General features: G+C 43.9%; 1 protein-coding gene across 1 annotated transcript; it reads right to left on the bottom strand.

Annotated features, from left to right (window-relative positions):
- Positions 1-8,250: 8,250 nt before the first annotated feature.
- Positions 8,251-17,406, bottom strand: LOC147990626 (E3 ubiquitin-protein ligase SINA-like 10). The gene is made up of 3 exons (XM_087538322.1): positions 17,323-17,406; positions 16,588-17,240; positions 8,251-8,254 (listed from the first exon to the last, which is right to left on the bottom strand). Exons 1-3 carry the CDS (start codon positions 17,404-17,406, stop codon positions 8,251-8,253), a joined length of 741 nt encoding a protein of 246 aa, XP_087394448.1.
- Between the last annotated feature and the right edge of the window lie 646 nt (positions 17,407-18,052).

Here is an 18,052-nt window from a genome sequence, read left to right as displayed (position 1 = left end):
GTGGATTTGTTTTACAGAAACTATTGATCTCTCATGATTCACTTAGATTATTTTGAGAGTCTTAAATAACATGGTAATTTGCTTTAAAGTCTTAACATGCTAGGTATTCAAGAATAAAAAAATTCTCTTATGAGTGTGTTGAATACTATGATAAGTTTGATACTTGATAATTGTTTTGAGATATGGAGATGGTGATATTAAAGTCATGCTAGTTGAGTAGTTGTGAATTTGAGGAATACTCGTGTTGAAGTTTGTGATTCCCGTAGCATGCACGTATGGTGAACCGTTATGTGATGAAGTCGGAGCATGATTTATTTATTGATTGTCTTCCTTATGAGTGGCGGTTGGGGACGAGCGATGGTCTTTTCCTACCAATCTATCCCCTAGGAGCATGCGCGTAATACTTTGCTTTGATAACTTGTAGATTTTTGCAATAAATATATGAGTTCTTTATGACTAATGTTGAGTCCATGGATTATACGCACTCTCACCCTTCCACCTTTGCTAGCCTCTCTTATATCGTGCACCTTTCGCCGGTATCATACACCCACCATATACCTTCCTCAAAATAGCCACCATACCTACCTATTATGGCATTTCCATAGCCATTCCAAGATATATTGCCATGCAACTTTCCACCATTCCGTTTATTATGACACACTCCATCGCTGTCATATTGCTTAGCATGATCATGTAATTGACATCGTATTTGTGGCAAAGCCACCATTCATAATTCTTTCATACATGTCACTCATGAGTCATTGCATATCCCGGTACACCGCCGGAGGCATTCATATAGAGTCATATTTTGTTCTAAGTATCGAGTTGTAATTGTTGAGTTGTAAGAAAAATAAAAGTGTGATGATCATCATTATTAGAGCATTGTCCCAGTGAGGAAAGGATGATGGAGACTATGATTCCCCCACAAGTCGGGATGAGACTCCGGACGAAAAAAAAGAAGAGAAAGAAAAGAGGCCATAAAAAAGAGAGAAAAGGCCCAAATAAAAAAAAATAAAAAAATAAATAAAATGAGAGAAAAAGAGAGAAGGGACAATGTTACTATCCTTTTACCACACTTGTGCTTCAAAGTAGCACCATGATCTTCATAGTAGAGAGTCTCTCATGTTATCACTTTCATATACTAGTGGGAATTTTTCATTATAGAACTTGGATTGTATATTCCAATGATGGGCTTCCTCAAAATGCCCTAGGTCTTCATGAGCAAGCAAGTTAGATGCACACCCACTTAGTTTCTTTCTGAGCTTTCATATACTTATAGCTCTAGTGCATCTGTTGCATGGCAATCCCTACTCACTCACATTGATATCTATTGATGGGCATCTCCATAGCCCATTGATACGCCTAGTTGATGTGAGACTATCTTGTTCCTTTTTGTCTTCTCCACAACCACCACTCTATTCCACCTATAGTGCTATATCCATGGCTCACGCTCATGTATTGCGTGAAGATTGAAAAAGTTTTGAGAATGTCAAAGGTATGAAACAATTGCTTGGCTTGTCATCGGGGTTGTGCATGATTTAAATATTTTGTGTGGTGAAGATAGAGCATAGCCAGGCTATATGATTTTGTAGGGATAACTTTCTTTAGCCATGTTATTTTGAGAAGACATAATTGCTTTGTTAGTATGCTTGAAGTATTATTATTTTTATGTCAATATGAACTTTTGTCTTGAATCTTTCGGATCTGAATATTCATACCACAATTAAGAAGAATTACATTAAAATTATGCCAAGTAGCACTCCGCATCAAAAATTCTGTGTTTATCATTTACCTACTCGAGGACGAGCAGGAATTAAGCTTGGGGATGCTTGATACGTCTCCAATGTATCTATAATTTTTGATTGCTCCATGCTATATTATCTACTGTTTTGGACATTATTGGGCTTTATTATCCACTTTTATATTATTTTTGGGACTAACCTATTAACCGGAGGCCCAACCCAGAATTGCTATTTTTTGCCTGTTTTAGGGTTTCGAAGAAAAGGAATATTAAACGGAGTCCAAACGGAATGAAACCTTCGGGAACGTGATTTTCTCAACAAACAAGACCGGGGAGACTTGGACCCTGCGTCAAGAAAGAAAAGAGGAGGCCATGAGGTAGGGGGGCGTTCCCACCCCCACCAGGCGCGCCCTCCACCCTCGTGGGCCCCCTGTTGCTCCACCGACGTACTCCTTCCTCCTATATATACCTACTACCACCAAACGATCAGATACGGAGTCAAAACCCTAATTCCACCGCCGTAACTTTCTGTATCCACGAGATCCCATCTTGGGTCCTGTTCCGGAGCTCCGCCGGAGGGGGCATCGATCATGGAGGGCTTCTACATCAACACCATAGCCTCTCCGATGAAGTGTGAGTAGTTTACTTCAGACCTACGGGTCCATAGTTAGTAGCTAGATGGCTTCTTCTCTCTTTTTGGATCTCAATACAATGTTCTCCCCCTCTCTTGTGGAGAACTATTCGATGTAATCTTCTTTTTGCGGTGTGTTTGTTGAGACCGATGAATTGTGGGTTTATGATCAAGTCTATCTATGAATAATATTTGAATCTTCTCTGAATTCTTTTATGTATGATTGGTTATCTTTGCAAGTCTCTTCAAATTATCAGTTTGGTTTGGCCTACTAGATTGATCTTTCTTGCAATGGGAGAAGTGCTTAACTTTGGGTTCAATCTTGCGGTGTCCTTTCCCAGTGACAGTATGTGCAGCAAGGCATGTATTGTATTGTTGCCATCGAGGATAACAAGATGGGGTTTTCTTCATATTGCATGAGTCTATCCCTCTACATCATGTCATCTTGCTTAAGGCGTTACTCTGTTTTTAACTTAATACTCTAGATGCATGCTAGATAGCGGTCGATGAGTGGAGTAATAGTAGTAGATGCAGGCAGGAGTCGGTCTACTTGTCTCGGACGTGATGCCTATATACATGATCATACCTTGATATTCTCATAACTATGCTCAATTCTGTCAATTGCTCAACAGTAATTTGTTCACCCACCGTAGAATACTTATGCTCTCGAGAGAAGCCACTAGTGAAACCTATGGCCCCCGGGTCTATCTTTATCATATTGATCTCCTACTACTTAGTTATTTCCTTTGCTATTTAATTTGCCTTTATTTTACTTTGCATCTTTATCATAAAAATACCAAAAATATTATCTTATCATATCTATCAGATCTCACTCTCGTAAGTGGCCTTATAGGGATTGACAACCCCTATTTGCGTTGGTTGCGAGGATTTATTTGTTTTGTGCAGGTACAAGGGACTCGCGCGTAGCCTCCTACTGGATTGATACCTTGGTTCTCAAAAACTGAGGGAAATACTTACGCTACTTTGCTGCATCATCCCTTCCTCTTCGAGGAAAACCAACACAGTGCTCAAGAGGTAGCATTTATCAAACACACAAGAAGAAAGCATAAAAAGGAAAATAAAGTAGCATGGATGATACAATGAAAAAGTATGAGCACCGACATCTAGCAATGAGTGTCTGAACATAAATGTAATGTCGGTGGGAAATACATACTCCCCCAAGCTTAGGCTTTTGGCCTAAGTTGGTTTATGGCCACGGTTGGCCTGGCGGATATCCATAATAGTAGTTGGGGTCGTACTGAGATGCAGCGGCTATCGCCTCCTGAGCTGCAGCGTGGCGACAAGCGGCCTCCGCTCTCCTCTCGTACTCATCTGCCTCCTCTCTGGTAATAACATATCTTCCTTTTGCCTGATGATCAAAGAAGGCAGGAGCAGGGAGAGTAATATGGACAGCATGGTGTCTGTCAAAGATTAGTCGATACTGGAGAGGTGATTCATTCCTCTCGATAAACTGGTGGTGAACCATAGCATTAAAGTCTAGGTAAGCAGGGGGTAATTTTATATCATCTTCGCGTATGGCTACACTAAGAAAATTAGCTATGCGGGTTGCATAAATTCCACCAAAGAAATCTCCATTAAATCTATTCAGATGCAACCTACGTGCAACAATGGCTCCCAAATTATAAGATTTATCTTCCAACACAGCACTCCTAAGAATACTGAGGTCAGGGACACACATGTGACATGCCTCATCTTTACCATTAATGCATCTGCCTATGAAGAGAGCAAAATAATGTATAGCAGGAAAGTGAATTCTCCCTATGGTAGCTTGTGTTATATCTCTAGATTCTCCCACAGTTATGCTAGCAAGAAAATCTCTAAATTCAGATTTGCGAGGATCCCTTATACTACCCCATTGTGGAAGTTTGCAAGCAGTGGTAAAATCCTCTAAGTCCATAGTATAAGAATTTTCATAAAGATTAAACAGGACAGTTGGAGAATTACGTGAAGATGAAAATTCAAACCTCCTCACAAATGTACTAGTGAGATTGTGATACTAGCTGCACTTCTCTTCCTCGAAGCTCACAAGATCAGCATTACGCACTACAAAAAAATACACTTCCGTGGTGATACGTGTTTGTCATAGTAGGTCGCGTTTTTTGTCATGCATGTACATCCATGACGATTTTATGACAGAATCAAGATAGTCATACCTGTGCTGTCGTAGAAGTGTTCCATGACATTACCAAAATTATCATCACTGAAGTGTGCACTTCCATGACGATAAATCGCGTGTCACAGAAGTGCTTTTGTCAAGGGTGACCGACACGTGGCATCCACCGTAACGGGACGCCGTTAAGCTATCGGGTTGGGTTTTGGATCCAATAACCCATTAACAGCCCCGACCAATGGGGATTTTCCACGTGTAAAATCATCATTGGCTGGAGGAAACACGTGTCGGCTCATCGTTGGGACAGATGTCATCCACTCATTGGACAGAAGGCGCTTATGATACGTCGACACGTGGCATGACCCAACAGAGGCCCATTCCTGTGAAAAGGCCGGCCCGTTTGACTTGGTCAAAAGGTGGCGGCCCGGCCCATGGAAAGCCTGTTAACGGCATGTTCGCATATAGCCCATTTACAGCCCGCTAACCCAAGGCCCGTTACGCCCTATCCGAATTAGGCCCAGTAACTTCATCTGGGCCATCCAATATGATTCCAGCCCGTTTTCACTTCTGGCCCATGTATGGCCCATGACGTCTTTCGGCCCATATGAGGCCCCATGTAACTCTTGGCCTATTAACGGCCCGTGGTGAAACTAGTCTGTAATGAACAGTGTATCACTTTACACCCATTAACGGCTCGTGGTGAAACTGGCCCGTAATGAACAGTGTATCACTTTATACCCATTAACGGCCCGTTATTCCATTGGGCCGTTTCCAGCCCATGTTATCTTTCAGCCTTCTCAGAGCCCATTTATTCTTGGGCTCATTTCCAGCATTCGTTTACTTATGGCCCGTTACTGTCATTTTCTTCTTGTGGGCCAAATTCAGCCCATGGTTACAGTCGGCCCATTTGTGGTTCGTTAATATGTTGGGCCGTTTTCATAGCGTCATCAAATACGGCCTATTAACGATGGCCCGTTATGGTCGGCCCATGAACGAACGATTCCAACTCTAGCCCATTTACGGCCATAATGCGGCCTGTTATTGGCCCATGTTTGGCCAATCGATCATACGACCCGTATAAGGCCCATTGATGATACGACCCGTAGAAGGCCCATTGTTTCTACGGCCCGTAGAAGGCCTACTGTTTCTATGGCCCGTAGAAGGCCCACTGCTTCTACGGCCCGTAGGAGGCCCAGTGTCACTACAGTAAATATTAGCCCATGGTTATTGTGGCCTAGTTTTAAAAAATAGGTTATTGCAGCCACTAGCAAACCGTGGAAAAAGAACTGCACTGACTACAAGCAAACAAATAAACAAGACAACAAGGAAATAAATAAGCAAGCAACTTCTAGGCAATCACGGCTATTACACATATTACATCCACTGGGCATCAAAGTTCGCCACCAGTGCAAATATAGGGAACAAAGCAGCATATAAACGCCGCAGCAAAACAAGTCCAGAACTGAAACCACTTCAGAAGAGTTCAAGAAACAATATCCTGGGTACCCACAATGCTGGCAAGATGCTCAGCAAGCTTATTAACTTTCTCTTGTTTGGCGCTTAAATCCTCCAGCACTTGCTGTTGCACAAGAAAGTACGCATCTGAATTCTGCAGGGACTTCCTCAGTCCTTCGGCTTCTTGCCGCAGCACAGCTGACTGATGCCTTTCAGCTTGTAGCTGAGACTGAAGAAGCTGAAGTGATTCAGGCAGCGAGTTCGAAGAGCTTGTGCCAGCGGTACTGGCTAGTAACTCGAACACTACATCAACGCAGGACTGTGGGGTTTTCTCATTGTCTACAAGATCGTTTTTATCACCTTTCTTGGAGACCAACAGGGTTGTCTCACTATCTTGAACCTTATCTGCATTACTTTCTCTACCATTGCATAGTGGGGTGCTCTTCTCCAATATTCTGTTTGCATACTACAAGAGAAACAACAGACACATCATAGGTTTAGCTTGTAGTATACGAAACTCATTTTGGTAAACCAGTTCAGTAGTAAGGTGGACAGGATAACATCATGAAACATACATATATCTATGTACTATGGTCACTGTATTGTCCATATCATTCTAGTTTATGTTCCCTAATCAAGATAGAGACACAGTTCAACTCATATATTTTTAAGACACAACAACATAAATAGAATATAAGTGTGAGAAACTACACATCATTGCCAGCACTTGTAATGTGCATCACATGAAAACATAACTGTTTATACAACTTAAACTGAAATCAACATAGAGCAAGAAGTTAGAACAGCAATCCAGTTAAATAAATAGGTTTAAAACATACCCGTTGCGCCATTGGAGTTTCAATTGGGTCCTTCAAATTCGAAAGTAGTTGGTATGAGTAAATACAGTGATGCAACAGCAAAGGAGTATGGACCATAGCTACGGAATCTGACTGAGAACAGTTGCTCTTCTGCTTTAAACGTGGATTTTGGGTTAGCTGTGGTGGTCTTCGTGCTTTGGGCACTGCAGTAGCTTTACAAACTACTCGTGTGGGGGTACTCTGTGGTGGACATGGTGCTTTGTCAACTATAAGTGGGTTACTATCCGTTGGGGTTGTGGTTAGATGGGTTGTAGCTGGTTCTCTGCCCAACGGTGTAAGTGTGCAATCTGGAAGAGTCTCGATTATGTGTGGTGGGGCTAGTTTGTGGGCCAGTACAACCATGGTTCTATCTGCATCGACGGGTAGCACTGTCTTTTGTGAAGAACGGGTTTTTGCTCCCTTAGATACTGCCATCACCCCCTCCAATTCAAATGGTTGATAAACAAGAAAAAAATTTGAACGTACAGACATTGTATGATAGACAGATGTGGTAATTCACATATATGTTGTCTAACCAAACAGGACAGCATGACATAATTTCACATATATGATGCCTAACTAAACAGGATAGCATGACACAGTTTCAGATATATGATGGATAACTTAACAGGATATAATGGCATAATTCAACATATGATGAGTACCTAAACAGGATGACATGACAAAACTATATGATGTCTTTCTAAAATAGGTTGGGATGAAATAATTCACATACATGTTGTCTAAGTATACAGGATGGCATGATATAATTGACATAATTGATTCATATACTAAGCAGCTGGCACTCGCATGTATGATCTCTAAACTAAGCAGATAGAATTCAATATTGTGCATATGATGTCTAAACTAAGCAATGCAAGACACCATATGCATCATATGAGAAATATAAACATTACAACTTAGAGCATACACCTCAGGTGGGATATAGGACTGGTCATCTGTCTCTGAATCCTCCTCTGAGGAGCTCCCTATAACCATCGAGATATATGCTTCAACAGGTACCATTGCCTGCTCTGAAGACCTTGTTTTCACTCCAGATTTTTCCATAACCAGCTCAGATGGCTGATACACATGAAGAGTAGTTCAATATACACAGATTGTCGACAAATGGAATACGTAATGCAAAAAATATGGCATGAGATAATTCACATATATGATGCCTGGCTCCATTGCGGTGCATAATTCACATATATGATAACTGGCTGAAAAACATGGCATTGCATAATTCACATATCTGATATAGAAAGCAAACAGGAGGCATTCACACAAAGCATGTCCAATCTAAGCAGATGGCATGGCAATGCAAGACACCATATGCATGATATGAGCAATATAACCCAGCCAAGTTAGAGCATGCACCTCGGGGGGGGGGGGATACGACTGGTCATCTCTCTCTGAATCCTCCTCTGAGGAGCTATCTGCAACCAACAAGAAATCTGCATCGACAGATAGCACTAACTGCTCAGAAGACCTTGTTTTCACTCCAGATTTTCCCATGACCGACTCAAATGGCTGATGCACAGGAAGAGTATGATATAGAAACCAAACAGGTGGCATTCACATAAAGCAAATCTAAACTAAGCTGATGACATATAAGATGTATAATGTAAGCAATGCAAGGCGCTATATGCATGATATGACCAACATCAGCATGCCAGGTTAGAGCAAACACCTCAGGTGGTAAACAGGCGTGGTTGGCTCCTTCTGAATCTCCATTTGAACAGTTATCTTCCTCTGGAATACAATCTAGAAATGCAGGAGGGGGGCACTTCGCCCACCATGGAGCGGCGTCTGCATGACATTATATTCGCACGCAACGGTCTTCTCTTTTTCTCTACATGTTCAGTACGATTGTGTACAATATCTGACATGCATAATAATAAAAAATAGTTAGATTTTGTAAGGCCTAAGGGGTGCATGCAAAAATCAAGACTGATGGTAGCAAACGAGTGGATGGATCCAAAACAGATGATAGCAGGTAGATTATAGCTTCAGTTTAAAAAGATAGACAATGGATCATCTATTGTTTGTTGCCCACCCAACATGAACCACATAGAAGACCCCAGATGAACTAGATAGTAGACAGATACTATTCGTTGCTGGCTCGATATGAGACCCATGGGCAATTCAAAACTCAAGATTGAACGATAAAGTAGCAGGTAATAATAACCGATGTATAACGTAAGCAAACACGAAAGACTGCGACCTCTCTTCCAGAACTGTGTAGTCCTCAGGTTCATCTGCTCAGTCGATGATGGTAATGCAGTTGGCGTGGCTGCCGGCAACGGGGAAGATGATCTGAGGCGGCGAAAGGAAGTCTGCATGGGGGATCTCTGCTGTAGTGAACGCTTCTGTCGATGGTGCACCTCAGGTGGGGTGGATGACGGCACGGCAGGAGCAGGACATAACACACAGAGTTTTCTTTGATGCCTATCTGAAAATGAAGTAAATCTGTAAGGGCTCCTTAGAATTGGAGGATTCTATAAACGCAGGGACATGAAAAACACATGAATAGGATAGGAATGCACGTGCAAAATGGAGCATTTGGAAACATAGGATTTCAGTCAACCTGGGTGTTTGGCTCACATGAATTGGAAGAACAGAGGAATGGAGAAACAAAGTGATGCGACGAGTGTACAACCTCTTTGGCATAGCCTTGTGGACCTCAGCATCATTGGGTTGGACGTGGAGGATGGTGATGATGCTGGTGTGACTGTCGGAGGCGGGGAAGAAGATCCGAGGCCTCTGGAAACGGCGCCGAGGGTACTGCTCCGTTGTGATGGACGGTTCCATCGTTGGAGCAGCTCCGCTAAGGTGTACGGCAACGAGGCTGAAGCATGACAAGATAGACAATGTTAATCTGAAGTGGGACCCTAATATCATCTGCAATAGATGATGTAAAATACATCACCAAAAAGTGCTAGATGTAAAACGCATCAGCCGCGCCACGGCCGCTCCGACAGATGCTGTAAGTACTGTTCACTCTAAACTTAACTGAAGAAAATGAACTTCACAGTCAAAACTGATTGAACTAGTAACAGAGCATTGCAATAGATGTTTAGGGCGTTCGAGCACTAGTAGCAGAGAAGCAGTGATCTAAATCAGCAGACGCTCAAGCAGGGAACGCACTAGCAGAGAGCAAGTCGTGCAGTAGCACCGCGAGCGAGTGCTAAAGCAGCAACTCCTGTAGCTGGCGGAGGTCGTGCAGCAGCAGCAGCAACGCAAGCGAGAGTAAGAGCAGAGCAGCAGCACGAACGAAAGCAGGATCAGTGCGGCAGCATGACCGACAGCAAGAACCGCAGCGCGAGCGAGAGCCGGAGCAGCTGCAGCTAGTGCCGTTGTGGAAGTCGCCGCCGAGGAAGCAACGACATGGGGGAGAGACGCCGTGGATGATGTGGCCGGCGACTGCGCCGTCGATGGAGACACGCCATGTCTGCTCGGTATCAAGCACCGGCAGCCCCGTGAGATCAAATAAAAGATAAAATGTAGTGGTGAGTGCAGAACCTCCTTGGTGGCGCCGAGTTGGCCTCGACTTCATCGGAGGAATTGGTGAGGGTGCTGCGGTTCCGGTGGGGCAGGTCAAGACGGTGCTGTGGGGATTGAGGTGGCGCGATAGACGAGGCAAATGTCGGGGCAGCTCCTTGGAGGTGGAGGACGGGGCGGCTAATCCGGCGGGACGACGAGATCGACAACGGATACTCATCCGGTGTGGTGGATGAGGGACAACGAGTTGTTGTGGTGGACGATGTAGTCGAGGAAGAGTCTCTAGCTGGGCGGCGGTCGGGAGGCCGACGGAGGAGCATGGGGTTTCGTGGGTTTTGGCGGCCTCGGTGTATGAATGGGGGGGGGGGCGAAGGGGGAAGGGGGAGCCAAGCTTAGGGACGCGCTTGTCCGAAATGTAGGGTAAGTTACCAGCGTACCCCCACCAGTTTTGACACCGCGACGTGGAGCTTCATTTCCGGCTGAGGGGTAGAAGGGGGATTTCGCGTGTCTGGGCTGTGGGAGCGATTTTGGATGAGGAGGGAGTTCTCTCGCGTGTCCAAATTTCGGGATAACAAGGCGCGGTGCGGGTTGAAGAAGCGGGAGTTTCAAAGCAGGTGAGACAAAAGATACCCGAGCTTGAAAATTTCGGGATAACAAGGTGCGGATTCCTTGTTCGGCAGAACAAACTTAACGTGTAAAAAAACAATTCATACAAGACACGAGAGTCATGTCCCCTTTTACTATATTGCTATAGATGACATTGAAAAAACTACAAGAAAAATGTAAAAAAATCGGGAGAACAAGATTACCCTGCACAGTACCAAATCGATTTGCACTTCCCTCAACAACAACAAAAAACAAATCAATTCCCACCAAAGAAAGAGTAATGTCCCTTTTTATATGGTTACAGATGCCATGATCTCGAATTTCAATTTTTGAATCCACGTTATGTTGAATTCGGATATATCGTTAGGTGACCTTGCGGTTTATAATTGATGTAGTCGTACATTTTGATCTTCCATCATATATGAACATTTTACTCCACTATGTGAACATATATATTGTCGTCTACCATATGGACTAAATTTGAATCAATTTTCCTTATTTGAATACGATTGTTGTCAATTTATACAATAATTAAATATTATCTTGATAACAAAAAACATACATATAGCGGTAATCATATTTCACTATGAACTACATGTACCATACGCTCTCCAATTCAAATATTTGTATCCATTTTATGTTGAATTGAAATCATAGTACATTATTGGTCTAGGTAGCGAGATGTTTGGGATAATCTAAACCATTTTTTCATACGTATAATTTTTGGCTGAATTGGGACAAGTTTTGGTATAAGCCTCTTGCAAAACCGGAGATTCTCTCAACAAGCCTCGTGGTTCCGGGAGGGAACGTGTCACCTTTGTGTGCGAAACGATATACGCTGCCTCCCCCTGATTTTATTTATAGAGGCAACATAGAACTATATGAGTGCCCTGTTAAATTTTGGAATTATTTCGGGTTCATTTGGCCTTTTTATACATTAATTGAGTTTCTGGACTTTTAATGTGCATAATCTAAATATGAATTGCATTCACATGCTCCGGTGCACCAAAGTGGGTTGAAAAATCACATTTGTGTCCTTGGTTAAATTTCTAGGTCCCATGGAAGAAATGAGAATGAAATTTAAACATCTGGGCATCATGACTCGATCGAGAACATCGAGAAACTTTGATTTTAAATTCATGTAAATCCAAAACTCGCCTGGAAATTATGAAACTTGGCATGTTGTCATGTCATGGCACTAACATGTTGTGGTAAAAAATTGGGCCGATTTGGAAGCTCGTGGTTCTAAGAGGGAACGTGCCACCTTTGAGTGTGAAACGATATACGCTGCCCCCCCCTTGAGTTTCATAACAAAGGCAACATAGAACTACATTAGTGCCCTGTTAAATTTTGGAATTATTTCGGGTTCGTTTGTCGTTTTTTATACATTAATTGAGTTTCTGGTCATTTAATGTGCATAAGTCAAATTTGAACTACAAGCACATGCTCTCGTGCACCAAAGTTGGTTGAAAATTCACATTTATGTCCTCGGGTGAATTTCTAGGTCCCATGCAAGAAATGAGAATAAAATTAAAACATCTGGGCATCGTGGCTCGGCCGAGAACATTGAGAAACTTGGTTTTAAAATTCTTGTAAATCCAAAACACGTCTGAAAATCATGAAACTTGGCATGGATGTCATGTCATGGTACTACCATGTTGGGGTAAAAAAATTGGCCGAATAGGAACAGATTTTGGTATAAGCTTCTTGCAAACCGAAGCTTCTCTCAAGAAGGCTCGTGGTTCTGAGAGGGAACGTGCCACCTTTGAGTGCGAAACGATATACGTTGTCCCCCTTGAGTTTATTTACAAAGGCAACATAGAACTACATGAGTGCCCTATTAAATTTTGGAATTATGCCAGCTTCGTTTGACCTTATTTACACATTAATTGAGTTTTTGGTCATTTAATGTGCATAATTCAAATTTGAACTACAAGCACATGCTCCCGTGCACCAAAGTTGGTTGAAAAATCACATTTGTGTCCTTGGGTGAATTTCTACTCCCTCCTTCCATCTATATAGGTCCTAATGCGTTTTTCGAGGCGAACTTTGACCAAACGTTAGAGCAATAATATATGACATGCAACTTACATAAAGCATAACTTCAAATTTGTATGTCAAAGGAGCTTCCAATAATATAATTTTCATAGTATACATCTCATGTGCTATTAATCTTGTCAATAGTCAAAGGCTGTCTTGAAAAACACATTAGGCCCTATATAGATGGAAGGAGGGAGTAGGTCCCATGCAAAAAATGAGAATAAAATTCAAACATCTGGGCATCGTGGCTCTGTCGAGAACATTGAGAAACTTGGTTTGAAAATCATGAAACTTAGCATGGTGTCATGTCATGGTAGTACCATGCCGTGGTAAAAAAATTGGCCAAATAGGAACAAATTTTGGTATAAGCTTCTTGCAAATCGGAGCTTCTCTCAAGAAGGCTCGTGGTTCTAGGAGGGAACGTGTCACCTTTGTCTGCATAATTCAAATTTGAAATACAAGCACATGTTCTAGTGCACTAAAGTTGGTTGAAAAATCACATGTGTGTCCTCGGGTAAATTTCTAGGTTCCATGCAAGAAATGGGAATGAAATTCAAAATGCTGGGCGTTGTGGCTGGGTTGGAAACATTAAGAAACTTAGTTTTTTAATTCGTGTAAATCCAAAACACGCATGAAAATAATGAAAATTGGCTTGGTGCCATGACATGGCACCAACATGTTGTGGTAAATTTGCAGTCCGATTTGCGAAGGTGCACACATTAACAATCAACAAAGTCATTTTGGAACAAGTGCTGTCACGTTACAATCGGAAACACAAGTATTATTGAAACCTTGGGCGTTCTACTTACCAGTACCATTTACGTGCCGCCACGCGTCCCCATTTTTTAGTAGCTAGGAGGCGCCGTGCAGGGTAGGTATTTGAGTACGAGAGGCATGCGATCAGACCCCTGCGCGTGCTTATCGGGAGGAGAGCCCTTTGACCTCCATCTGCCGCCCACCTCTCTCCTAAGGTCTCCATTAATGGCACCCGAGCCTCTGTTTAATGGCGTGGCTATGTCTCACTCGACTGAGATTTAAAAGATAAAAAAGAAAATCTGAAAGCATGGATCTTGATGTAAGATCCGACGGACCTATATAGCATCTACTGCGACTTATAGCAAGACTGATGAATATATAAGGACGATTAATTTTTTTGATCAAAGAAGGGCTTGCCCCTTCCGATTTTCATTACTGAAAACCACCACAATTCACAAGAAGTTCAGCACAACTCCAGCCTAGCATGAAGGACTAAAAGCTACCAGATTGAAATCGCAACATCCCAAGAGGCCAACAAAGGCCAAACATCCGCGCTAGAACCCAACATTTCACAACCGACGACACAATCCACGTCCTAAACCGATTATTACATCAAAAGAAACAAGGAAACTAGTCTCCACGGTGAGCGGCGATGAGCTCTTTCGTGTCCTCAAGATGCTGCTTGAGAACATCCACAGATTCCTCCACCAGCCTTTGGCGCTCATTGCGGAGCATGTCATTCTCGTCCATAAGTTTCTTGACGATGACGCCGGTCCTCTTCAACAAGGCACTGGTCTCCTCCTGCTGGTCTGCACTTCGGACGATCTTCTCCCTCAGCAGGTCGCACTCAGCCCGGAGCCTCTCATTGCCATCCCTTAGTTGCCGGATGACGCCGGTAGCCTGTTCAAACGAGGCTATCATGTCGTCCTGCAACCTCGCTGAGCCAGAGATCTGATCCATCTGGCTATGGACGATCGCATGCATGCGCCTGTAACAGTCATCGCCTGCCCGCGAGAAATTTTCCCAGGCCGCCGCGGCGCGGGGGGACATCTCTACTGCATTCGTGGCACGGCGGGACATCTCTGCTGCTTCCGCGGCGCGGCCGGACCAGTCTGCTGCATCAACGGCGCGGCGGGACCTCCATGCTGCTTCAGTGGCGTGGCGGGACCTCTGTGCTGCTACTTCCGCGCGGCGGGAGATGTCGGCTGCTCTCGCAGCGAGGCGGGAATCTCTCGTGCTTCCGCTTCCATGCTCGCCTCTCCCTGGTGGCAATCTCTCAACCCAGAACTCACGCTGGCCATGGCAGACGCAAGGGAAGGATGCTGAATGACTTGTTTGTTTTTGTGGATGAGGAGTTGAGGAGGAATGTGTAGTCATCTTGGCATACTAGTATTTATAACCGAGTATTAATACGCTCCTAAGTGGGAAACCGTTTAGGTTGTGATCGGTGTGGACAGGTTTGCAATTCAATATACTCCCCTTTTGTAAGGCCCCGCTTTGGAAAGGTGCATGCATGCAACCATTTCATTGGTTGCATTGAAAGCCATTGTTGTTGGTGCCATGGCTGAAAAATTAATATACTTCATGCGTGCTTTTTCATTGGCTGCATGCATGTGAGAGAGTGCATTGGGAGTGAAATGAAAGAATTAATGTGAGCAAATTACTATGTGTCTTGGTCTAAGAGAAATTGTCTTTAGGCCTAATAAACCCGGATGGAGAGAGTAGCGTGGTACTAATACGCTCCTAAGTGGGAAACCGTTTAGGTTGTGATCGGTGTGAACATGTTTGCAATTTAATATAGCGTGGAGTAATTTGCAATTCAAATTTTAGTTTTTCCATTTTATAAGGCTCAATTTGGTTGTTCCCCAACACATGTTCAGATTCCAAGGTGCATTAAATCATTGCATGCAAGTATTAAGAGAAAATTGACCAATGCATGTACTTTATGCATGCATGCATTGCAATTAATGCATTGATAAACATATTTTTTTGAGAAAAACAAGAGCATTAATTAGGTGCTTTTGCAAACTACAAAAAATATTCCACCACTCATCATCTTGGTTGGTGAGATTTTTGAATTAAGCCCTATAAACCGGAAAGGAGGGAGTATTGCCGTGTACGTGCAATAACTGGCACCGTCGTATACATATCTTACGGTTAATGGGGCATTCGATAGGAATAGCCGCATGGCGAGCTCTAGGCTAGTCTTTTTTTCAGACGCATTAAACCTATCTTTCGGGACTTCTCGCACGCACCATCGTGCCACCCACAAAAACTTGTACTCTGAGTTTAGTAGTACGTTATACAGGAAGAGAAGAGGTGCACGCACGCACTCGTCCTCTCACACACGCGTCTGTTTTTTCTCAAAAAGGAGGATGATGACCCCCAGCCTCTGCATCTAGGAGTCACACACGCATCTGTAGCTACGAATTGTAGTGTTCTCAACCATCCGATTGGCTCTATCATGGATGTACCTATATACTAAAACATGTCTAGATACATCTATATTTTGACAAATGGAAGGCATGTATTGTGGAACGGAGGGAGTGATTGTCATCAAAATGGATAAAAAGGGACGTATCTAGAACTAAAATACGTCTACATACATCTCCTTTTATCCATTTTGATGACAAGTAGTACTTCTTACCCAAAGGAACCTTATATCCAACAAACACAAAAATATCCGTTCGACTGTTGGAAATTGCCGATGTGATGTCGAAGTAATTGCTGCATCGCCACCAAAACCCACCATTTCTTAAGCTAAAGTAGACCAAGGTAATCCCTATATTAGCATATTACTAAGATAAACAGAAGGCACTGTAGAAACATTTAGGACATGAGCTTGTCAATCTGAATGTGGAGGGACACAAGCTTAGCCCCGGCCAGCAGCTTGGGTGGAACTGTCAAGAAGGTCAGCTCCTGCACGTCGACGTCGCAGGGATCCTTGCTGCTTGTCACCTCCATTTCCACCTTGACGGCGTTGGTCGTGCCTTTGGGCTCCCCCGGCGGGCCGTTCGCCCACAGCTTGGCCACGTAGTGCGGCAGTGGGGACGCCCCCGCTCTAATGCAGATGACCGACACGGCGATAGGCGCGCCGATGTCGAGCACGTCGTCGACCAAGAAAAACACGCGGCGATCCTCCTCCACGAACAGCAAGAGCCGTGGCTCCGACAGTGGCACTTGCAGCTGGAGCAACTTGCCGTACTGGATCCTGTGCACGGGCATGGGATGTGCGGTGCTGATGTGGTGGTAGAGCGCCGGCGGCGGGCCTTCATAGCCGCAGACGGGCACAGGGCATTTGCAGGGCGCGAGCGGACACACGCTCTGGTGATCGGCGAGCTTGTGGTAAGTGATGTAGAGCCCACAGCCTTTGTGCGGGCACTCCATCCTCACCAACGAAAGGACGGAGTCCACCGCCGTGTTCCACACGTCGAATCCACCGCCGCGCTCGCACTTCTGCCGCTGGTTCCCGGGGCGCTTGACGCGGCAGTCCGCGCAGGCCAGGTGCCCTCCCTTGCACTGCAGAAATCAATCGAACAACACATCAATCAAGAAACCTGCACCTTGCTCAATCAGCCGAATGGATGAGGTGTATTCGAACCTCATACACTGGAGGCGTCAAGGGGCGGAGGCACAAGGGGCAGTGGAGCACGGTGAGGTCCATCGAGACCTTAGAGAGCTCCATCGTCGGGTCCTGTTCGGTCTACATGATCTCGCCCTCATCGTGCACAACCATCTCTCGACTTGGGCCGGGGTATTACAAAGCTTTACCGTCACATATTTTATACTACTTCAAGGTGCATTAAATCAACACATGCAAGTACTCCCTCCTGTCCTTTTTACTCCGCACATTAGCTTTGTGTGAAATAGAAGTTTGCTAAGTTTGACCAAATTTATATTAAAAAATATTAACATCTATAACATCTAATAAATATAATATGGAAATATATTTCGAGATGGATCTAATAATAAATTTGTTGTTAGGTGAATGTTAATAATTTTTTGTATAAATTTGGTCAAAGTTGGATGAGATTGACTTCAGACAAACCTAATATGCAGAGTAAAAAGGACCAGAGGGAGTATCAAAAGGAGAGTCACGGCATGCATGCATTGCAATTAATGCATCGGTAAACGCAAATTATTGAAATATATCAAGTGTAGTGCTTTGATGTGTCGCATCAACTCATACATCAACGAGAAGTTTGATTATCCTCTCCCTCGCGGACTTAACTGCACCTGCCTTTGGCTGTATGACAGGTTGGCGACACACCTGTCGGGCCCACCTGTCATACACGCAAAGGCAGGAGCATCCCTCCCTCGCCCATGAGCGT

This window comes from Triticum urartu, chromosome 1A, assembly GCF_056163025.1.
Source record: "Triticum urartu cultivar PI428250 chromosome 1A, HENAU_Tu73, whole genome shotgun sequence".
Classification (NCBI taxonomy): domain Eukaryota; kingdom Viridiplantae; phylum Streptophyta; class Magnoliopsida; order Poales; family Poaceae; genus Triticum; species Triticum urartu.
Note: the sequence above shows the minus strand (reverse complement) of the source record. Positions and strands in the feature narration are given on the sequence as shown.